General features: G+C 44.6%; 1 protein-coding gene across 2 annotated transcripts; it reads right to left on the bottom strand.

The window, feature by feature from the left end:
• Positions 1-4506: 4506 nt before the first annotated feature.
• ATP1B4 (ATPase Na+/K+ transporting family member beta 4) lies at positions 4507-21489 on the bottom strand. Of its 2 annotated transcripts, none has more exons than XM_060087448.1 (8): positions 21427-21489; positions 17032-17281; positions 12571-12699; positions 12206-12310; positions 8894-9090; positions 8190-8246; positions 5398-5493; positions 4507-4668 (listed from the first exon to the last, which is right to left on the bottom strand). In XM_060087448.1, the coding sequence occupies exons 1-8, from the start codon at positions 21487-21489 to the stop codon at positions 4507-4509; spliced, it is 1059 nt and encodes a 352-aa protein (XP_059943431.1). The 2 variants fall into 2 exon arrangements, with proteins under 2 accessions (XP_059943431.1, XP_059943430.1); XM_060087447.1 differs by having other exon boundaries at positions 17020-17281.
• Between the last annotated feature and the right edge of the window lie 2074 nt (positions 21490-23563).

Genomic DNA, 23563 nt, shown 5'->3' on the forward strand with positions numbered 1-23563 from the left:
GGAGGCTGACCTGTATGGACCACATCAGTGGGCTTCCTTGCCCTCTGACTTTTGGTTGATTTTGGGCAATGGGAATTACCAGCAGGAGATCATAGAGAGGGAGGAAAATTAAGTCAAAGTATTTATTCTCCTATTTCCCCACCTACAAGGTCACCTAGAGCTAACTTAGTCCTCCAACAAGGTCGCCACTCCTCTCAAAGCAGTCAACTGGGCACAACTCAGTCCTTCTGGGTTCTGGGAACCACTCCCTACCGTTGTCCCTTAGGGTCTGGGGAAGCCTAGAGTTTAGCTTATACTAGCCTGGGTTATTGTGCTATTCTTTGCAGTTCCCTACATCTACACATTTATAAGTAATCTCTTCGTAAATAAATTCTCTTCCAATTATTCCATTTTGTCAAGTGTGCTATCTATTTCTTGTTGGAACCCTAACTGAAGCTATGGCCATACAGGAGCCTGCAAAGAAGTATATCCTGGATACTGTGCTGTCAGATTGAGAGCCTATCACATCCTTCTTAAACCTTTTGGATCCCTCTATCAGCTTTTCTTCCCGCCTAGCCTGCAACTGCAGAACTTTGTGAAGTAGGCAAGGCTATTCAGCCTCTCAACTCCATTTTCCTTGCCCTCTGCCTCCATGCATCCTAGGCCCCCACACACACCTCAACACACACACGAACCCCCAAAACTCTATTTTCTGCCTGGATAAAATCACAGTGTAAGTCACACTTCTGTATGATTTGGTTAAATTGCTTTATCATGTTTGAAGTCAGTAAGGAAAAATGACTCTAACAAAGAACGTAGATGGGGGAAATACATTGGGATCACAGACCTCGCCCCAAGTCAAACTATATCAACCTAGTAGAACTTAGCCCAGGGCAGCTTCCAAAGAAAGGGATTCCTACTGCAGCCTAGCCTCTGAGTCAAACAAGGGAGTGGAAATATTTCTGTCTTTAGTTGCAGTTACAACTAGAGATTTGCTCTGGGAGACAGTTTGGGGTCAAATGTGCCCTGAAGTCCCTTAGCTAGACTTTCATCAAGCAATTGCAGCTTCTCTTTGAATTTTGCTTCCTTCTCCCCACCTCAAAGTTTCTCATAGTGTTCTCCTACACAAAGGGAATAATTTATACTGGAACTCAACCTTGATGAAGAAAGGAAGTTTACTCTCACAAAGTAGTCTTCCAAGAAACTGGAGCGTGAAGACTGCAAAAGGAAAAATGCTCAGAAATGGAACAACTTTTAGTTTCATTCTCCTGTGGCCAAATCCCAGGAGTTGGAAAAAAAAAGGTGGGAGGGAGAAGAATAAAAAAGTCTTAAACTAATAAGCTGTCAGTTGTCGAGTTTTCCACCCACATGTCTGCCCAGTATTCCTATGGGAAAATCAGTGGTACAGTTTAGAAAGAGGAAATCATACACTCCTTTTTTATTTTAATTTATTGCTGTCAACAACTCCCCAAGACAATATTAATGTCTTCTATATGAAGATTTCCAGCAAACAGATGCCTAAGGAAGGTAACTTCAGGATAATAATTTCAGAGGGATAAGAAGTAAAAAATCCTAAGTCTAGCATGGACAAAATCATGAAGGCATTTGGAAGTAGTATTTCTCATTGACAATCAAGTAAAACCAAGTGCACTGCAACAGATGGTATACAAATCAAATCCTGGTACAGCACAGTTTGGGGGACTATTTAAATTAATCCATTAGAAGTTTATTGAATTGTTAGAATCCAATTTTAGTGAATATATTATAATATCCAGTTCTGTATAATAAAGCTATTTTTAAATGTCCCAGCTGACATCCCCAACTGCCCTAGTACTATTCATTACTGCTTTGAAACTGTGGACACGATGGATTCCACTGAATGAGAAATACTGTATGACAAAAGATTCATAATTCCTTGTCTGTTTAATAGTCAACGTATTTAACAGGATAACGTATTAGGTATAATATATAGCACCAGTTGAATTCCTGTGAAATGTTAACTATTCTAACTCAAATTTGACATATGTTTTAAAATGTTTGGGATATCATTCATTGATTTTTAAAAAGATGGTACTTCCTGGTAAGCCGCAGCTCAGAGTAGAAAGAGCACTGGACCTGGAGTCAGATGCAATGCAGGTTGTTTTCACTAAACGCTCTAATATCCTTTCCAGATCTAATGTTCTATTACCTTTTACTACTAAATCTCGAGAGTTTGGTTATTTGAGGTAATTTTTAGGTGGCTTTAAAGTTGTTATCTTCAAGTTTGTTTCTTTTTAAAGGTTAGCTTTGAAAATGGAATTTGGTAAGGAAAGGCATTGGGAGGAGACAGTTTCATTGTTTTTTGTATTTTCCGCAAATCTGCTGTTGCATGTCTTTTAATCACTTGTTAATAGCAGTCAACCCCCCTTTACTCTGTCACTAAAAGTTGGAAGGGTGTCTGGGAAGGAGATTCCAACGAGCAGCAGCAGTCCTTTCTGCCATAAGCCAAGAGAGAAGCACTACCTGAGAGACTAGATTGCTGTGGTGTCTTTACATAAGTGGCTCAAATTCCCATGATTAAATAGCTTAGACTTTATTAAGAGAATTCACTTAAGCGAATGCTGCTTTTGTTCTCAGATTTCCTTCTTCCCAACCCCACTTATATTTACATCTCCACATCAATGTCTGACCAATAGAAATCAAAAGCCTAAAATGTCCAAAAGTGATCTCAACATCTTCCTCTCCAATCCTGCTTCACTAGTGTATTTTCAGTGTTAAAAATATCACTATCCCACTGGTTGTAGCCAAGCTCAAAACCTTGGCATCATTCTTGACTCCTTCTTCTCCCTCGTTGCCCATTCCCCAGTCTTGCCCCTCTCCAATCCACCCTTCACGTTGTGGCTGCCAAAGTGCTCTTTCTAAAAAGTAAATATGATCACAGAGCTTCCCTGCATAAAATGCTTTAATGACTCCTTTTCACCTACTCGATAAAACTCAAAGTCTTCTTTTGGTACCTGTATACATTTCTAGCCCAGTCCACTGCCGCTCCCTGCCATTGCTCTGAGCCCTTTACACTCCAGCTACATGAACTGCTCAGTTACCCAAACACACCATGGTCTTTCGTGATTGTGACATTGCATGTGAAATTTCCTCTGCTACTTTCTCAGCTTACTTTTCCTCATGTTCCCATAGCATTTCCACATACTAGTATTATAGCTCTTATCACACTATATTGTAGTTACTTCTTTACTTGTTTGTCTTCACTACCAGACTGTCAGTTCCCTGTTTTGGGAGAAGGTAAACATTGTAGAGGAGATTCAGACTCTGGATACTTCTAGGTGGCATTTAACCCTGCTTTGGACCCTGAGACGCTATGCTCTTCTCTGATGCTTTCTTTTTCTCCTTGTCCCAGCCCTCCCCCTGGTGGAGGTGTTAAGGAACAGTGGAATGGTCACATGGCCAAAGATACGACAAAGCAGCCTGGCTGATCCACAACCTGGATAAACATCTGCCTCTTATCGTTTTTTAAGCAAATGAAAAGCTGGCTAATGGGCCTTGAATTTAGGTGGCCTGGCAGGAGCTTTCTGTTTTACCACGTATCAGTTGGGAGACCCTGATTTCAATCCCCAGCGCTGTAGCGAGGTGTGGGCGGGGACGGTCAACACACCTATCCCTGATGGTCTCAAAGAACATCACACTACTGTCAAACAAAGAGCTCAAGAAGAATTAGTTGGTGGAGATCTTCCTTGTTTTCTTCCTGTGTCTGACGCTGAGACAAACCTTTCTGCAGGAACATTTGCCTTTGGATGATTACACCATAAAGCAAGGAATCTAATACCAGTCACATCCACATGGTAGGTGTTCTCCCCAGTTGCAGTGGGCCTCACCTCCCAAAAAAAGTTATAGGAAGGTCTATGTTCTGGTCTATCCCAGGACAATATCCAATTATCACTGACTTCTGTCCCAGTTGAAGATAACCTAGTCTGTGAATCAGTATTTAGATGCCCATGTGAGGCAGCCAGTTTCACAAGCACCCCTGGATGTAGAGTTCCCTAGGTATGGTGGCCCTAGGTGTTTTCTGGATTGGTCTGGATGGTGATTCTCAGGGAAGGACCTTGCCAGGCAGGTTAACAAAAATTGTTAGTTATCAGCCTGGTTGGGAGGAATCTTACCTCTAAAAACAACAAATTTTTAGAAAACATGATGAATTTATAATCATTATGGAAATTCTCCTTCATGGCTATTGTGAATTTTATCAGATACTATGTTACACTACAATGAGACTTCTAGCAGCAAGAATGGGTTTTAGTTTTAAGTGGGAGAAAAGGAAATTAATATAAGCTATTTGTCATCAGGAGACACTACCTTTAAAAATCAAATAGCTCCCACAATGCCATTTTGAACATATGCCAAAGGCAAGGAAAGATGATCTGCTGTCTCAGGTGTCCACTTGGCTGTGTCCCAATTGAAGAAAAAGAATTCAGGTGCTACCAGGGTAACATGAAATAAAACAGAAACAGAACTGGTGGGAGTGGCCCCCTGAAGTTCTTAGGTTTCTATGTTCAGAGTAAAGATTACCCTACCCACAAAACGATCATTGATGACATCATTTATGATGCCTTTGCCCTTCAGTTGGCACTGCACAGGCACCGCTTGGTTCTTCACTACATCTGTAAAGTGCATTGCCACCAGCGGGGAGGTGTAGTTAACCTGTAGGTGGAAGAACAATGAATTCTAAGTGTGAGGAGGGGAGGGTATGTAGGGGAGGGCAATAGGATGGAAGTGATCAGATAACCAGTGCAGGAGGATGGTACAACCTCCACAAAAGGAACTGAGTAAATCCCATGATGCCAAGTCACAAGTGGCTAAAGCAACTGACATGCTGTCTCTGCCCTGGGACAGTGGAGAAATGACACATTTCTCTCATAAGTCAGTGTCAGTTGTCTGTCCTCTGGGGAAAACCAATTCTAGCTCAGCGTGATGTGATTTTCTAGATATCAGACCATGAATCAAACCAGAACTAGTATTTATCAAGTCTCCATGCTGGAGATGAAGTTTTCACTGCCCCAAGGCTCTAAGTGGGAGAAACAGGAAAGTGATTATTTGGGCATAATTTAGTACAATGGCAAGTGATTTGTCTGCTCCTGGCTCTGCCACTAATTAGCTATGTGACATTGGGCAAGTCACTTCTTCTCTCTGAACCCTAATCTCTCCATCTGTAAACTGAAGGAGTTGGGCCAGACCATGTCTGAGATTCCTTCAGATTTGGAAAGGAGCGGTTGGGATAGGAATTGGTAGAGGGAACTCCTAGTCTGGGCCAGCAGCTATTCACACCTTTGCTACTACCTGCTGCTCCCTAATTCTCATAGATCCCAGCCAGCCCTTCCTTTGTCTGTGAGCCCTTTCTGACAGCAAAGACTGAAGGGAATACAGACTTACGTGAGTCAGTTTGCCATAGTAAGGGTAGTAACGGAGGTCAAAAGAAGCCGACTCTGGGTAGTAATTGATGGATCGGATGTCGTTTTCATCACCTTTCTGTAAGTAAAAGCAAGTACATATCAGGTGCTGGGTCACTCAGTGAGTTGGAGCCTGAGCCAAAGGGGCCTGTGTCCCAGGTGAAATCACTGTGTGACCCACAACTGTCTCAGGAAGACCACAAAAGCAGAATGGGGCATAGCTCAGCCCAGACTTATCCCCAGAGGAGTGTTTCCAGGGAGAGACTGTGCTTTGGCTTTTCAGTGCAAAGAACACTGAATAGAAGGCCCAGACCACGGAGGCTGAAGGTTCTCAGTATGGCTGTATGTTGGCTCCTAGGGGACCCAGGCAGAAGGGCTCCAAAGGGCTTGCAGTACCCAGTGTTGCTCTGGCAAGAGGGCCTACCATGCCAGCCCCTTTCCAAAGAATCACACTGGTCCTGGTACCCAGTCTTGGACTTTGGAGCTGAGGCAGGCGTAAGTTGGAACATGCCTAGTAAATCCCACTCCACAACAACGTGCACACGGTGTGCTCATTTCTGGTTGAGGTCAGACCCGGCGCACAGGGACCTGATGCATAGGGACACAGCCTGCAGTTGGCTCACCTAAATGCATGTCTCTGACCACATTCTCTGAGGTGCTTAATTACAGGAGGTGGGGTCAGGAGGATACGTAAGGGGGGAAATGATTAAATAAACAAGTCTACCCTCATCATATCATGTCAGGTAGGGGACTGCCCATTCTGCCCATGCGTTAGGCTTTCCCTAAATAGCCGAGGTCTAGAGGTTACTAGGGGACAAATAGTGCATCACTACTAGCAAATCACTCACTTGGGTCATGTGATTACTTCTATCGATATAGTATAATAGCTCTTAGTATAAACCGAGCTCTCCTTAATTTATTCTAATAATTACCTCATCATGCTTGATTTCCACAAGTGGGCGTGGATTTGACCAGTGTTGATTATTATACAATGTATAATGACTCAGCATTTCTTTTTTTTTTTTAAAGGACAGTTCTCAGCAAGGTTCGATGTAAGCTGAAAAATGAATGGCTTCCACTAGGGAACTATAAGCAGGACTCAATCCAATTAATATGCTGGTTTAAGACTGAGTTCGTCTTTATGGTTTATTTATATATTCTTGTAAAAAGTAATGAAATTCATTTTTTTGTGAATGGTGTGTGGAATCAATTCCAACGGTTTGCAGTCACACCTCACGTGTGTATGTTTATACATGCTCACATATATGTGACCAGAATGAATGTCCTTCCTACCTTGTTCACCTAGCAAGCACTGCCTGACCTTTCAAAGCTCAACTTCAGTGTCACCACCTCTCACGTGGAACTAACCTTTCCCTCTTTAATGTCCCCACTGCACCTTTTTTTTTTTTTTTTTTTTTTGCGGTACGCAGGCCTCTCACTGTTGTGGCCTCTCCCGTTGCGGAGCACAGGCTCCGGACGCGCAGGCTCAGCGGCCATGGCTCACGGGCCCAGCCACTCCGCGGCACGTGGGGTCCTCCCAGACCGGGGCACGAACCCGTGTCCCCTGCATCGGCAGGCGGACTCTCAACCACTGCGCCAACAGGGAAGCCCTCCACTGCACCTTTCATAGCACCTGTATTACTTGGCCCTGATTTCAGAGACGGAATCATATTTATCTTGGCACCCCCAACACCTAGCAAAGTACCTGGTACTTAATAAGTGATCCATAAATTCTTGCTGAATGTGAACTATTGACTGAATAAATGCTGCCTTTTGCTGCTTTCTGATCTGCCACAATCAAGACTGGAGTTTTGAGTGGCATTTCTGGTACTGAGAATGGGGTTACCCTGCTTCACACATTTGCAAGACAACCGTCCAGGACTGGGGGTGTAGTAGGTGTTACCAAACAGGTGGGAGCTACTGCCAGCTTTAAGAAGCAAACCCCAGCAAACCCAAGATCTTTGTAGGCTTTTTCCTACAAAGGAGCTAATTGGCATAGATGAGATAGGAGTTAATGGTCCCTTGAAGGACAGTTAATTAGCATATTAATGGAGTTCTGTTTATACTTCCCTTGTAGTCATTTGTTATTGCAACACCCAGTGCCACTGGTCATTGCTACAAAAAGTGAAATCAGTTTTATTTATTTATTTTTGTATTGCTATATATGTTATATTGTAAAATATGTCAAAGAGTATGGAGGCTACACACACACACACACACACACACACACACACACACACACACACACACGATTTAAAGAAGAAGAAGAAAATTGACCACGGAAGACCTCCACCCAAGTTAAGAAACAGATCAGAGCCTGTCTTTCCACAAACACTACCTAACTTTTGTGATATCATTCCCTTGCTTTTCTTTTGTGAAATCAGTTTTAAAAGCAGGGACTAATGACTCTAATGAAAGCTGCTTGTTTAGTTCAGAGAAACAAGTAATTAGAGCAAAAGTGTAAACAGAATTCCCGTTAATGACTTGGCACATTGTTGTTTCCTGCTGTGGCCCTTAGCTGAGTTTCAGTCTTTGGCTTTCACAGGTATAAATCAGCACACACACACACAAACACTACACACACAAATACACATGAATGGAATGCTTTCTGGAAACAGGGAGGCCCGAAGGTATAAATGGAGGTGTAGTTATGAAAAGATTAAACCTTTCCCTAACCCTTAGGCAACCATCCATGGTAAAGCCCTTGGAAGGGAAGACCCACCCTTTTGCATGAAACAGATGTGCTAACAGTACTTACTCAAAAGGGCACTTTACCTGAACTTTGCAGGAAACCTTCACAGGGTCTCCAGGCTCAGGGCGAAAGCCAACAATCTAGCAAAAGAAAACCAGCGTTTTTTAAAAAACCAAAAACCAAACCAGATTTGACAGGAAAAATACGGCTTTTCTAAATCCCCCTTGAGTTGTCCTTTCTTTAGGCATAAACTTGATCTATTTTGCCCTCTCAGAAATGTTACAGAAAGCAGAAAATGCAAAGTATCTTCAGAGCTGCTCAGCTCAGCTTCTTATTTTATTTGTGCCTGATATTCATACAATGGTAACTGCAGCAGGATTACCTTGAAAATGTAAAGAACGTACTGGGTCAAGAGGAGTGTGCCTGGTAAGGCTCTGCCACACCTGAGGCATGGCAGGAGAGAAGGAAAATGCATTTCTTGTGATATAAGAATTGTCCCCCATGCCACCCCCATGTCAGTCCCCTGTTCCAAACAGCTCAAGATCTCATTCCTGACAGAGCATCAGAGGTTTAGGGGTGCTGGAGAAGAATCAAAATAGAACGTGTTCAGGGAGAAAAGGAATTATTGCTTGGTAGGTTTGTCTGGTTGTTTGTATTAGTGATGCTCTTGGTAAAAATAGCCAAACTTACAGTGTATGAAGACAGAGCCCAAGAGAAGTGGAGCGGCCAGAGCCTTCCTACCCAACTCATCCACTTATCATAGCCAGAGTGACAAGGGCCAATATACCCGGTTCATCTTGAGAAGGATGCAGGGCTGTCCAGTAGAGTAGCCAAAAGTAGGGTCCTCCAGGCCAGAGCAGTTCTTCAGGAAGGAGCGCTTAAATTGGCAGGCCTTCTTGTCCTCATCCTCATCACCATCTTGGATGAAGTATTGGCCTGGGGGGCAATCTACATTCATTTCCTCTTGAAGACTGTCATTATAACCTAAAGTGTGGGTGGCAAAGGGTCATGTTAGATAGGTACTACAGAGGAAGGCCATGTTTTCAGTAGTTCTCTTCCCTAGTTTCCTTTCTCCAGCTTGCTTGTGCTCCTCTGAAAGCCCACTCAGTTTGTCCTAGGGCCCGTGACCTGGCATCAGGTGCCCAAGGCCCTTCATCAGCAACATACCTCCAAGAAGCCTTCTGGGCTGGTCCCCTCAGCCCACTTTGATTGCCTGTCCCCTTGCTTTTCATTCCCTTGAACTTCTTCGATATCTGTCTGTGGATTGTATGTTTAGCGCTTTATAACTTTTCTCTATTTTTCATTATTTCTTTTCTGATACGGTAAATTGTAAACTTGGAGGGCTGCCTTTTCTACTTCTGGGAGAGGAATAGGCAACATAGTAGATGGATTTTGGAAGAAGGATTGAATCATATCAAGGCATGGCATATATAAGGAGGCAAAGCCCCTGGATTAAATCTCTTTAAGTTCAGCCTAGGAAACATCTCTCTTTGAGGTCAATGAGAGGCACCCGATGCAAGACAGTGAAGAGTGTGTGTTGTGGGACAGGAGGAAGGGGGAGGACGAAGAGGAGGAGATAAATCAGCTCCTCATTCTTTACAGAGGGAAGTTAGCACTGCAAAATAGAAGCTTAGGTTGAAAGACAGAAAACAATGACAACCATAGCGGTCTCCACTGAGAGGGTGAGGGGGTGAGATCTTGTCTACTGAGACCTGAGGCACTCAGAGTTAGTGTCCCTTTACACTGGATGGAATTTAACATGTCCCCAAGGTACATATATCAGGGAGAGAGCTGAAAAGGGCTATCTGTGAGCTGACTCTTTGGGCTACTAGATGCCAGAGAACTGGGCTTTAGAAATTACTGCATTATTTCCAGTTTGGTTCTAAATGATGGAATCCAGTTAGTCCTGTTAGATCCAGCCCCCATGCATTCATGTTCCAAGTAGCTCAGTTTTTTAGAGGAGACTGTGCACCTACAATCCACCAGGGTTAAAACTCCAAACGTATTGCTGGACCCTCATCTAACCAGATTGTGACTTGAGTTTGATATTAGAAGCAACTGGGAATTTTAAATCTGTTCTAATTATGGCTAAGCCTTTATCTGTCCTTTGACAAAGCTACATTCAATTCAAGGTTTTGTTTTAATCTTTCTCTCTCTCTCTCTCTCTCCTTTTTTTAAAGAGTAAACTGTTCAAATAACTTTCTAAATAGAAGCTCTAATCATGTGCTCCTTGTTTCTCTTGAGGTAGTTCCATTAAAAATACTGTGACATGGACATGACCCTTATTGCAAAATCCCTGTCCTCATGGGAATGAAATTGATACTCTGGGATGTCTATTTCAGAGATGTGTTCCTTTTTAACGGGGCATATTATCTACGCTTAGGAACTAAAAAACCCAATGCTTTTCCTAATGTTCCCCACCTGTGTCATCAGGTCAGAATTGATATTTCTGAATCTACTACCTTCTCAGAGGAATTTCCTCAGCAGAGATTCTGGCAGTACATTTGCAATAGCTCACAAACATTTTGAAAGAAAAGAAGATATTGTGCTGGCTATGATGCCCAAAACATTTTGGGGAGTCAAAAGTGGAACTACATGGATTCAAAAAGAACCCAGCCCCTCTAATTTTTTTTTTTTTTTTTTTTTTTTTTGCGGTACGCGGGCCTCTCACTGTTGTGGCCTCTCCCGTTGCGGAGCACAGGCTCCGGATGCGCAGGCTCAGCAGCCATGGCTCACGGGCCCAGCCGCTCCGCGGCACGTGGGATCCTACTGGACCAGGGCACGAACCCGTGTCCCCTGCATCGGCAGGCGGACTCTCAACCACTGCGCCACCAGGGAAGCCCCAGCCCCTCTAATTTTACAGGTGAGTAATCTGAAGCTCAGACTTAACCAAGATGACACTGAGCATTACCAATACAAAGCTGAGTTGCTAACTCCTGGTCATATGGCAGCAACAAAGAATTATGAAAAGCAGAACTTCTCGAGCTTTAATGGACATACAGATCACCTGCGGATCCCCATTCAGCAGGTCTGGGTGGAGCCTGAGATTCTGCCTTTCCAACAAACTCCCAAGTGATGCCGCTGCTGCTGGTCCCTGGGTCACACTTTGAGTAGCAAGGGTGTCGAGAACAGAAACAAGGGTTTAAATTTAAACACTACTGCTACTGGGAGACTATGATTACATTTCTTCTCCTTTCTGAGCCTTAGTTCCCCCAATGTGGACGATAGACTCTGCTATGCAGGGTTAAAGTTCAGTGACAACATTTACACATTTAAATAACACTTCCTATCACATAAGAGAATCCTCTTAATTCAGTGCACATTCTGTTGGCCACCCCCATCACCCCACTTCAGCCAGGAAAACCAAACCTGGCTTTTTTCCACAAATAATAGGTGCAGTAAACCCATGGGGGCTCCTCTTTGATAGCTGGATAAATACAGAGACTGTGTGCTCTGTGTTTAACCTTAACCAAGCTGCTACCTCAGTTTTCACCCTGTGTAAGGGCTTCTCAGAAAGCCATTCATTCACCCCTGAAAATGTATCTGATGACGCTCTAGAAAACACTTGCTGTCAAAATGTTGGAGTGAGTGCCACTCAGAGATTCTTCCTCTAACTCCCTTTTGGACTGCTATTTAAATGAAGACCCTTTTTCTCCTCCTTTAAGATGGATCATCTCCAAGAAATGAATTCTCTTACCTTGAGAAAACATAGGAGGCAAGAATCCTCCTGTTCTGGAGAACACTCTTCTTTTCTCACCACTACCTCCCCCCCGAATTATCTTTTATAATTGATCATTATTGAGCCATCTGGATGTGCCTAGGACATAACTAGGTGGTATAGGGTGTTCAGGAAGAGAAAACAAGTTCTCTGCCCCAATGAACTTACCATCTTACTGGCTTATATGCTTTCAAGGCAACATACAATCACAAACCATAGCAGTTTTGATTGTATCTGCAGGTGCTCAGGGGGATGCATGGTAAGGAAAAACCAGAATGGGCAGTGCTAGTAAGACTGGGATTGCTGAGCCAAGTGAATTTTGAATTTGAGTTCCCACCCATCACCTTTCCAAAGAGATTCTCACCATTCAGAGGAACTTACCCTGGAGAAAGCCATTTAGACTAATCACATAATGCTGCCAAGTGTCAGGTTCAGAAACGTTGAAGTTGAAGTTAAGGCTATGGGCGAAGGGTCTGATCATAACTCCTGGCAATGAAAACAGGTCTTGGATATATTAACCCATTCTTGGGATAATTTTTTTGTATCGATTCCCATGAAACCATTTCCCCCCAGGCAATCAAAATGAAAAGGACCATAATTTGCTAAGTACCATTTTACTTTTACTCTTAATAATTGAATCCCTAAGTCATTACCGGGAAGAGCCAAAGTTAATTGAAGCTGAACATGCTGTGCAAGCAGATTTCTGTCCAGCAAGTTCTGACAGCACAGGGTATTTGGGCACTCACCAGGAGGCTTCACCCTCTCAGTGAAGGTCGGCATGTAAGGACTGATGGTCAGAAATAGCGTGTACATGCAGAGGGTGATCACAGCGGCCAGGGAAGCATAGAAGAAGAAGTAAATGACTAAGATCAGGCCTGCAGAACAATCACAGATGAGGGTGGTCAGTGCTGGCCAACAAGCCCTGCCTCTGCATTTGAACTCATGAACCAGAACCAACCCAAACACGTGACATGGCTTTTTAAAAATTCCTCAGATTCAGTATGTCCTTGCTTACTCAGATTTCACCAATTTGAAATTGGTGAGAATTGTGTCAGAGGTCTGATTGCAGTTTACCTTTACAGCATCTCCGATGGAAGGGCTTGCTGAGCAAATGATGACCGTGAACAAGATTACAGGGGAGTGGAGTTTAAAGTACTGCAGAGGGCAAATTGCTTGGGAGTCCTCTGGGCAATGGTTGATGTCCTAAGTACAAATCATTCTTCGCTATTCATTAAAGTAGGTGCCCTAAAGAGTCCTAGCAGCTTGGTTCCAGTGATTATATGTATTTGCAAGTGATGAAAACAGCATTTCTTTTCACATAGCCTATAATTCAAACCTTTGATTCGTTTCCACTGGATGTGCCTCTAATGAAGGCAAAGTGAGGTTTCACTTTACGTATTTCAAATCTTCTTTATTTTTGGCAAAACTCTAAGTGACTCTGCTTTTCAAAAGGAACACTAACGCAGGATGGGGAAGGGAAGAGGGGCAAACTGTACTTAATTACTGACACCTGCTACCTGTGAGCTCAACCTGTGAGCTATAAGTTATAGAACCTCCTGGCACCCCCGATTCCTCGCAGGTAAAATGGGGATAAGTTCAGCCCTTACCTCATATTCTGATCAATATCCCTAACACTATTTGAAATTCCGCCTTTCCTTACATCCTGTCCTGACTGTACCACTTCCTAACTGTTTAATCTTAGACATGCTATTTACCTCTCTGGGCCTCAATTTCCTCATCTGTAAGATGAGGATAATAATAGTACTTACTTCTTAACATTGAATAATGCATATAAATAGCATAGCACAGAGCCTGGCATATACTAAGTGCTCTGTAAGTGGCAGTCTTCATCATTGTTATTATTTTTTTTATTTTTTTATTTTTTGCGGTACATGGGCCTCTCACTGTTGTGGCCTCTCCCGTTGCGGAGCACAGGCTCTGGACGCGCAGGCTCAGCGGCCATGGCTCACGGGCCCAGGCGCTCCGTGGCATGTGGGATCTTCCCGGACCGGGGCACGAACCCGCGTCCCCTGCATCGGCAGGTGGACTCTCAACCACTGCGCCACCAGGGAAGCCCCATCATTGTTATTATTAATATTATTATTGCCATAGGACCAGAAGCACAGTTGTGTGAATTCTTCCTCTGTGGGCTGGATTAGTATTAGGTTTGCCCCAGGATTAGGCAGCACAGAATGAGTGAATGAGCATGAGATTGCTGCTGAGAAGCTCTTTCAAGCCCTCCTTGGGGCTTTCTCAGAAAATAATATCTAGCTCCGCTCACAGCAGTGACATGATGTCGGAGCTACAGATTTGAACTGAATCATGAACCAGAAACCGGAACAAACCGCATAACTTTGCTGTACCCCAAACCAAATCCAAATATTAATTTTTTATAAGCAGATATTCATTTTAAATAATTTTTATTTATTAAATATTAATTTTTAAGTTGAACCATGAACCAAATAAAATGAACCAAAAAAGAAAAAAAAAAAAAGAAAAAAAGGAGTAGGGAAAAGAAGAAAAAATTCTTAGTAATCTAACTAGAAGTGAACCTTTATGTTTTATAAGATGAACTAAAGTAGAACTGGAATATGAACACATTGATTCAGTTGGAGTCCCTGGAGAAGAAACGGCAGCACCTCGTGTGCTTGTGATACTTGGCTGCTGCCCGCCTGCTGTCCTGATGGGATGTGCCCTGTGACTCCTCCTCCAACCCTCTACCCCCATCCCCATCCTGGGAACCGATCAACAGCTGGAGCCATCCTGGGGGACCAGAAGGCTCAGTTTCATGGATGAGAGGAAAGCAATAGAATACAGGTACATTCCCCTGGAGATATCTTCCTTCTTGCCTAGGATGTGTGGCCAGAAAGCTGTAGATGGGAGAAGGGCACTAGCAAGGAGTCCCCTCAGCTTTGCCCAGGAGTCTGTGCCCTGGAGTCTGTGATAGGCTAACTGTCTCAGCTACACCACCCCCTGCCCCCGGCAAAACCAAGCACTGTACCCACCTGAACCCGTTGATCCCTCCAACCCTTTCTGCTCCAAATGTCCAAGTTTTACTTGGGCTGCTCCTCTAGGTAATCCAGGGTTTTCTCCTGAATGTCCCACCCAAGCTTGGATAGACCACTATATCTTGAATAGACTAGGTACCCACGATCCCAACTCTTCAGTCCTTCCACTAAAACACCCCATCAGGTCCTGAGGCCCTATCCATCAGGGCCTTGCTCATTGCTAGAGTTCATGAAGACAGCATGATGTTCTGGCAAGAGAATGAACTCCAGTGTTCATCCAACCTGGGTTTGAATCCCAGGACTGCCACTTTATTAACTGTGTGACTTTAGATAAGTTACTTACCCTCTCTAAGCCTCAGTTTCTGCATCTGTAAAATGGGGATAATAATATTACTACCTCATAAAATTCTTGTCAGTATCCAATAAAATAACATAAAGCTCCTAAGAATAGAAGTTGCCCAGCTATCAGAGGAAAAGCCCAGAATATAATAATGGGCTGGGTGAATATGTTGGTCATTTTGATGTCCAGATTGGGACAGTGTTAGTAAGTGCTTAAGTGGCACCTAGTTCTCAAGCAGGAGGGCAGCAAGGCATGTGGCGGCCTAGGCATTAACATCACTATTTGCCCTTTGCCCAGGGGTAGCCCGGGCTCTCCTTAGACCCGCTACCCCGAGGCCTGGATACGACCTACCATGCAGTGTCCCCATTGCCATATCTTCCCTGGGCACTTGAACCTTCCTCCCTCATCCCCACTTGTTGGCCTATGGATTGTTCTCCGCAGGCACAGTTGGGATCAGCTCATCTGGTTAAGTTCCAATGGCTGGCTGTTTAAGGGTTAACATAGGGCTCCCTCTCCCAGAATCACACTTGCATTTCACAAGGCCTGTTTTTCCAGTCCTCTTTAGGCAAGGGAGAAACAGCTGTGCCCCCTTTTGGAGCCCCAGTGAGTGTCCAGCATTTGTCTGCAGCTTCCAGAACGTCGGAATGTTCCTTGAATGGTACATTTGTTCCAGTTGAGAGCTCGAGGGATGGGCAGGGGTGGGGCTGGGAACTGAAGAGGGGTAAAGGGAGGTGGGTGTTGTTCAGAGCCCCACACCTGCTATTGCTAATTCCAGGCAGCAGGGCTGGCTGTTTCATCCTGACTGAGCTGAATTAGAAACATAAACTACAAAGGAGAGAATTCTCAGCCAAAGGGGCCTTTAGAAGGCATGACCATCGACTTTAGCAACCTAGGCCCTTGGCACTGGGGGACCCTTAATTTAACCATAGAGTTATCTATTGTTTTCTTCTGTGGGTTAACTGAATTCAAACCAGCAGCTGCTCTTTTCCTGGGATGTTCAGAGACTATGGCGAGTGTGAATTTTACCACAAGCTAAATCTCCTGAGAAGGATCAGCATTAATAGTTCAAGAGGTGAGTAGGACCCTGGGAGAGGCATGCTGGGGAAGCTGTGAAGTAAAGGTGGTGGCAGCGTGTGGTACAAAGAGGAAATGCTGGGGACCGCAATTCTGCCATTGATCAAGCAATATGGGGACTCGGCCTTAAATTGCTAGAAATGATCCCTTTAACCCATTTCTCTCTATACACCATGGGATCGATCGCAAAGCACCTGCAAGCTGGGGCCAGGGGCAGCCGTGGCTCTCCTTCACTGATATTACAAGGTGAAATGATGAGGCTGGACAAACCCTTGGTCAGGTTAGCAGGGACTTGGGCCTCGTATCCTAGGAATAGTCTTCTGCATAGTACTTTGTACTTTACAATTTTAACATCTTATTGGAGCCTCAGGCTGATCCTATGACAGAGGTAAGGCAGATACTGTTTCCTTCATTAAGCAGGTGAGGAAACTGAGGCTCAGAGAAGATAAACGATGAGCCCAAAGTTACAGATAGAAAGCGACAGGGCTAGGGCTTCAAAGAAATCTGCACTTTTTCAACTCATTCTTACTGTCTCTCTGCACTGCAAATGCTATTGAGCCCAGTGTATTTCAGCTATACAATCAAGTTTGTTCACCCACTTGGGAGTTTGTTCTGATGAGATCTGCCCATTATTTCCCTAGGCAGTGATCCTGTTACATGAAGTGCTAGAGAACTTTGCAGACAAGCCCATCCAACGTATGGTAAAGGAGTCCTGGACACCAAGCCAAAAGCAAAGGACACCCGACTGGGACATTGGGACAACTGGGACTTACTCCAACTCTGACCTGTTCGGGCCAGAGACATCCTTTTCTCCGGATCCCACAGGTATTCGTTCACGATCTGCCATTTCCGCCACCAGGCACTGCCTGTTTCCTGAGCCTGACTCTCTTCCTCCTCCTTTTCCTCTTCTTCTTTCTCCTCCTCTTCTTCCTCCTCCTCCTCCTCCAAATCAGGTACCACCATCACCCGAGCCTCTTCTTCTGCTTCTTCCTCTTCATCTGCTAAGTAGTTCTGGTTCACTTCATCCTGATCATCCTGAAACAGTGACAAAACACAATCCCCTTTTTGGAGAAGAAGATTTCCAATGGCACATCCCACCAGCCAAAATAAATGGAAAACGACTCAATGTTTGGAGATGCTTCAGATGTCCACTTACCCATAAACATACCTGTTGTTACAAGAGGCAGATTTCTTTCTCTCTGTCCTTTTGCAGGAAATATCCTTTCTATGACCCATTTTGACCCAATATTCTTTCCATAGAGGTGCAAGTTTTATTCTCGGCTTCAGGCATTTGGGCTCTTCCCCTAGGACTGTTCATGTCATTACTCTGTCCTGGGGCCTTGGCTTCCCGCTTAACTTTGTCTGGCCTGTCAGGGCAGAGCTGAGCTCAACACTGGAGGATGGAGTAGTTTTAGACACCACTGTGTCCGTGATGGCAAATTCGCAGGCCAAGCCAGCTTTCTCCTAACACCCTGTACACTTTCAGCTGCTCAACCTCACCATCCTAAGTTGTGGCTAAAAATAGCCTGGGACAGACATCAGGAGGAGAGGCCAGCTGCTGTACCCCTCCTCAAAACTTCGACGCCTTCCCAACATAAACAAGAGATGGGGGCGTTACTTGCTGCTTCTCTGACTGTTGCCCACACTGGAACCTCCTCCTGCCTTAAGCAGGTTGGACAGACCACCTGAGGGCTGGCACGGCAACTGATACTTCCTTCATCTTCCCGCCACCAACCCCATACCCTAGGCAGAAATCTGGGCACGTAGTAAATGCTCAGCACATATTTGTTGATTGACTGATTGCAGCCATTACTTGAGATCTGAAACTGTAATCTTCTCCGAGTGGTTCTAAGAAAATTAAACAAACAAACAAAAAAAACCAACAACAACAAAAAAGAAAAACCCAGACTTCACCAAATGGTATTTCCAATGCCTCCCAGCCTCGGGCTGGAGGGTTGGATCTTTGCTCTTTGTGGGTCTGAGGCCACCGTCCCTTCTCTCTGCTGTCCAAATCTGAAGAGTGGCGGGGCCTGTGCACCTGTTGGGGTTGAATGTGTCAAATGATAGAGGCCAGGGGCTCTGTGCTGCACCCTCCCTGCCTGATTTCTCAAAGGCCATTTAGAGGACACTCAGCTGAAAGGGCTGCCATGGCCGGGGGGGAGGGTCAGAAAACTGGATTGTTCAGAATCAGTAAAAGTGATACAGCGTGACAAGGCTATACTCTCAGCATTCAGTCTGCCCGGCGCTATCTAGCTCTTGATTATAAGCACTCTTGAATTGCTCTCTAGTTTGTTCAAATGTACAGCTTTATGTCACGCGCCATATCAACGCTGACAGGGACCTTGAAGATTCACTTCTCCATGTGAGGCCCAGGGAGGGGACAGGATCTAGCCAAAATCACTCAGCAAGGTCATGATAGAGCTGACAGTCTCAGAACCATGCTTCCTGATACCCTGGACAATGATGCTTCTCACACTGAGCACAAGTGCCTAGAAGCGGTTTAGCAGAGGTGGCTTATGGAGCACAGACAATGTGTTAGATTCTGTGTTCCCAAGAGACTGGAGGTGCTTATAATCAAAGATTTCTAACTCTGACAAGGACTCACAGAGTAAGGCTTAGGAAAATAAACCTCATCACTCAATGTTGAATGGATTAATAAATGTCCTTAAATCTCTTTCCCTTGTGTGTGAACACATGTACCCATCTGACCTCCAGAATGACATTCTGAGCACCCGGGGGCAGGGTCCATATTTTCTAACTCCTTGATGGCTCTCCACAGTGTGGAGCCCACAGCTAGGTAACCAGCGGGTACTGAACAAACGTCAGTGATAACTGCCTGACTGAAAACTCCTGAAGCAGAGCTCTGGGGGACTGCTGTCACAGAGCTTTCTGCTCTAGCCTCAGCGCTCATTTGGACTGTAGTGGGTAGTCATCATGGCCCCCAGAGAATCTAATGCAACTGAGAATCTCAGAGAATTTGAAGTATAGCATTTCAACATGGAGACATTTATATTCCCTTTATATTTTCTGGAAAACTTCCTTTTCTCTCCTTGTTGCCTGTTTGCCTGCCCTCCACCGAGGAGGCAGCTGGCTTTGGCCTCAGCCTGATCTTATTTGTAGATATTAGCTCTCACGATAATCCCATTAAAGATGGCTTGTCATTAAAGCTTTACCCTCCCAGGAAGAATTAACCTTCTCAGAGCTAATTTCCCCACGGCTCTCACACTGCCTGAGCTTCAGGAACCGCAAATATCTTTTCCCCTCTCCCCTGCTTCCAGGTATAGGAGAACCTCACGTTGTACAAGAGAGGCCCTTTTGTGCAACTATTTAACGGAATCCAGTAGGGAATCCTTTGGTAATGAGAGGGTCTGTTTTTGTCAGTTTCCTAAAGTGGCACTGCCCTCATGTGATAGTGTGTGTGAGTGTGCTGGGGCCATCGTGTTGCCCTAAAAGGAAAGAGTCTGAAGGGCAGAAGGTGGCTCCATTTTGAGCACTCTAAATATATGAACATATAAACAAATATATAAACACACAGTATGACCCGAAAGATAAATTTGTGCCCTGCACTGAGTAACACCCTGTAAACATTCAAACAGTTGGTTAATTGTCAAAGAGACATTAGCACCCGATTATTCACTGCATCAGATAATTTCTTTTTTTTTTTTTTTTTTTTTTTTTTGCGATACGCAAGCCTCTCACTGTTGTGGCCTCTCCCGTTGCGGAAAACAGGCTCCGGACGCACAGGCTCAGCGGCCATGGCTCACGGGCCCAGCCGCTCCGCGGCACGTGGGATCTTCCCGGACCAGGGCACGAACCCGTGTCCCCTGCATCGGCAGGCGGACTCTCAACCACTGCGCCACCAGGGAAGCCCCAAATAATTTCTTTTTAAATTTGATCAAGTAGCCCCTATAAAGAGCAAGATCCCCTGATGCATTTAAAATCCAAACCAGTTGACAAATAATTGAAATTACACACAACGCTTTAGCAGCATTATAGAGAAAGATGCCAAGTAAGGAATAGTTATGTATGCCCTACAGACTGTGACTGCTCTGAGACCCAGTAGGGACTTTGGGGATGTCAAAAGAGAGATTCTACAAACTGTGGCTGGAAAGTTACGAGAAGCCCTCCGCAGGTTGATACGGGGTTGGAAGAATTCGTGTCTTCCTCTGCTGGCTGTTGACAGTCTCCACTTAGCTCCCTGGTTATATAAGTGGACATTCCCCAAGAAAAATGGATTAAGCTTTGTTTCTTCCTGGGGCCAAGATCACAACTCTCTCTGGGGGAGATTTCAGAATATACCTCCAGGCAAAAAAATAAAATAAAATAAACTACTGCATGCGGCATATATTCATGATTTCTAGCAAAGTAAACACAAAGGAACTTTGGGTTCAAAAAAATTTCTAATGCACCCTGGAGATAAATGGTGACATTGAAGTTGGGGTGCGTGAGTGTTGGGCAGGGCGGGGTGGCAGGCAGGGAGGCAATGGGTGGTGGAGGATCAGAGGGCTAGGGAGTGGCATGCTGCAAATATGATGGAAAGAGCACAAGATTAGACGTCAGGAAACTTACATTCTCACTTTGGCTCTTCCAGTAACTTGCAAGTCACTCCTGTGCTCTGAGCCCCAGCAGCCTCCTTTACATAATGAGGGGTTCTGGAGAGATGATGTCTAGGACTGCTCCCAACTTCTATCTAGGATTCCATGCTTTTAGCCATCGTTTGGAATTTCTGCTTTAGAAAAGAGCAGCTGGGTTCCTAAGAAGCTACCACCCAAAGCGACTGAGACAGCTGGGTAGGCAGCGCCTTTCATTTCCTCTTCCCTTCCCTTCTCTCTTGGCTAAATTTCTTGCTCTCAGAATGAAGCCTCTATTCCCAGACTCCAAAAGGTCTGTTCAAATTCTAGACTCCCACCAAAAAGTTTTAGAAGCTCCCCCTTATTCTCTGGCATCTTCCCCTTCCCTTATGTTTGTTGCACAGGAAGAGGGGCTTCCTCTTTCAATCTAGCAATTTAGGGTGCAGCGGGGTACTGGGAGTCACTGCTCGAGCTTGAAACAATGGGCTTCCTTAAACTTCACTCTTCCTGCCCATCTTAAGGAGAAGCAGCCCTAAGCCACCACCTACACAACCCCCAACCCACCCCACTAAAAAGGGACAGCGAAATATTCTGCTCCCTGGGACTCACAAGTCTGTAGCGATAACCGTAAGGAAAGGCCGGAGCCCTTCTGGACCGGAGCTGCCTTCTCATGGCTGTTCAGTGGGCAAAGACGCGGCAGAGGCAGGCAAGTGGCTGAGAGCTCTGGAGCTTCTGCTGGTACAGGAGACACTGGTTGCTGGGGATACTTGGCGCCTAGTAAAAGTGAACCCTCCTGGCATGAGCCCTTCCCCAAAATAATCTAACATGCCCCTCTCTCATTGGTTGGCCCCTTCCCTGAATCAAAGGAAAGCCCTTATGGAAAAGCAAGCTCATCATTACAGGGAGGGGGAGATATTCTGGGTCACGAGGATGAGCGACTCACCCCCCCCTTGAACTTCATGTCTCTTCTCACTCCCTGCTCTTCTCTAGCGCCTGAGCTACTATGGGCCCAATGGAAATCTTAAGTTGTGTTCTTCTCAACTGAGAGTTGGATATCAGTGTGTGCAGGGGGTGGGGCATGGGTGGGAGTTGGGGGTGAGGGGAGTTGGCCAAGAATAACTTTCTTTTTTCATAAGGCTGATCTCATGCAAAAGGATCTAGGGTGTCAGGAAAGATTCCCTTTGCTCTCCCCACCTCCCCCCCCCACACACACACCAAGCCACCTACGATATTCCTTATTTGTATCAATCCACCAGCCCCTTAAAGGTGGATTATGCGTTCTGATTTTAGAGGCCAGGCTCCTGCTTTGCCCCTCCCTGCCCAAAGAGGATCTTGGACATAAGAAGCCTTTCTCTAGCCTACATGTCAGAATGACCCCATCAGCACTACCCCTCACACACACACCCCTTGGAATCCTGGCCAAATTTCTGTAGTGGTTGAGCTCTATATTTATCCCTTAACATCAGGGCAGGGAACAAGCCAGAACTTTGCAGTGTCAGTTTCCCAGACATATATAACTCCTGAAGCCAATGTGGGATCCAACAAAAGAAAAATTAGTAAAAACAGCCAAGAACATTGTATAGCATTTTTGGTTTGTTTGGTTCACCCCACTGGAGCCTGGGTGGCTAAAAGGCCTAGGAGGAATATGAGATCCTTCACAATTCCCCTCCCCCCCATTACACCCAGGTGACTGAGAATGTTGCAGGTACTGAGATTCTGGGCACATTCATAACCAAGAAAGCCAACCCAACCTCTTAGATAGACAGATTTATTCATAATGCCAAGCCTAGGCTATTCTGATGAAGACAGCTTCAATAGTGGTTAATTTAAAATATAGACTCCACTTATTAGAACGTTATTACTCAGGATTCTTTCTTACAGAGTCTCCCCCGATACCCTCATTTGAAGAGAAAGAGAACACTGACAAAGAAAAGAGAAACTCATTCCTCTTTTTGGATTTTAATAAAAGCAAAATATATTCCAGGGGATAACCTGGTATCAGTAGACATTGAGCTTTATCTTTGCACTTTCTCCACTCGAGATTTTTGTGTGATTCCTGATGTTAAGTATATGAGAAACCTGAAGCCCTTGGGAGCCTCAAAAACCAAACAGAGGATAGGTAAATTGGTCTTGTCTTACTAAGGCAGAAAAGTACAGTCATGTTAGCAAGATTTAAAAAACTAGGAGTAGGGGGTAGCATTATTCACAATAGCCAAGATACGGATACGTGTCCTGTCAACAGACGAATGGACGAGGAAGGTGTGGTATATATGCACACAACGGAATATTATTCAGCCATGAGAAAGAAGGAAATCCTGCCATTAATGACAACATAGATGGACCTTGAGGGCATTGTACTAAGTGAAATAAGTCAGACGGAGAAAGACAAATACTGTATGATCTCATTTATATGCGGAATCTAAAAAAGCCAAATTCATAGACATAGAGAGTAGAATGGTGGTTACCAGAGGTTGGGGGGTGGTGGGGGAATTGGGGAAATGTTGGTCAAAGAGTACAAACTTCTAGTTATGAAATGAAAAAGCTCTAGGGAACTAATGTATGGCATGGTAATTGTGGTTAATAATACTGTACTACATACTTGAAAGTTGCTAAGAGAGTAGATCTTAAGTGTTTTCACCATAAAAAATAAATGGTAATTATGTGACATGCTAGAGGTGTTAGCTAGCACTATGGTGGTAATCATTTTGCAATATATATGTGTATCATATATATTGCACATATACAC

Source organism: Mesoplodon densirostris, chromosome X (assembly GCF_025265405.1).
Source record: "Mesoplodon densirostris isolate mMesDen1 chromosome X, mMesDen1 primary haplotype, whole genome shotgun sequence".
Lineage (NCBI taxonomy): Eukaryota > Metazoa > Chordata > Mammalia > Artiodactyla > Ziphiidae > Mesoplodon > Mesoplodon densirostris.

What these genes read in the sequence shown, in the direction of transcription:
- ATP1B4 (XM_060087447.1), bottom strand. Translation starts at nt 21,489, where the DNA reads ATGAGAAGGCAGCTCCGGTCCAGAAGGGCTCCGGCCTTTCCTTACGGT. An exon ending in CCGAACAGGTCAGAGTTGGA is followed by an intron (nt 12,700 to 17,019) that starts GTAAGTCCCAGT and finishes ATTGTTCTGCAG; the next exon opens with GCCTGATCTTAGTCATTTAC. An exon ending in AGGTTTCCTGCAAAGTTCAG is followed by an intron (nt 5,494 to 8,189) that starts GTAAAGTGCCCT and finishes TTTTACTTACAG; the next exon opens with AAAGGTGATGAAAACGACAT.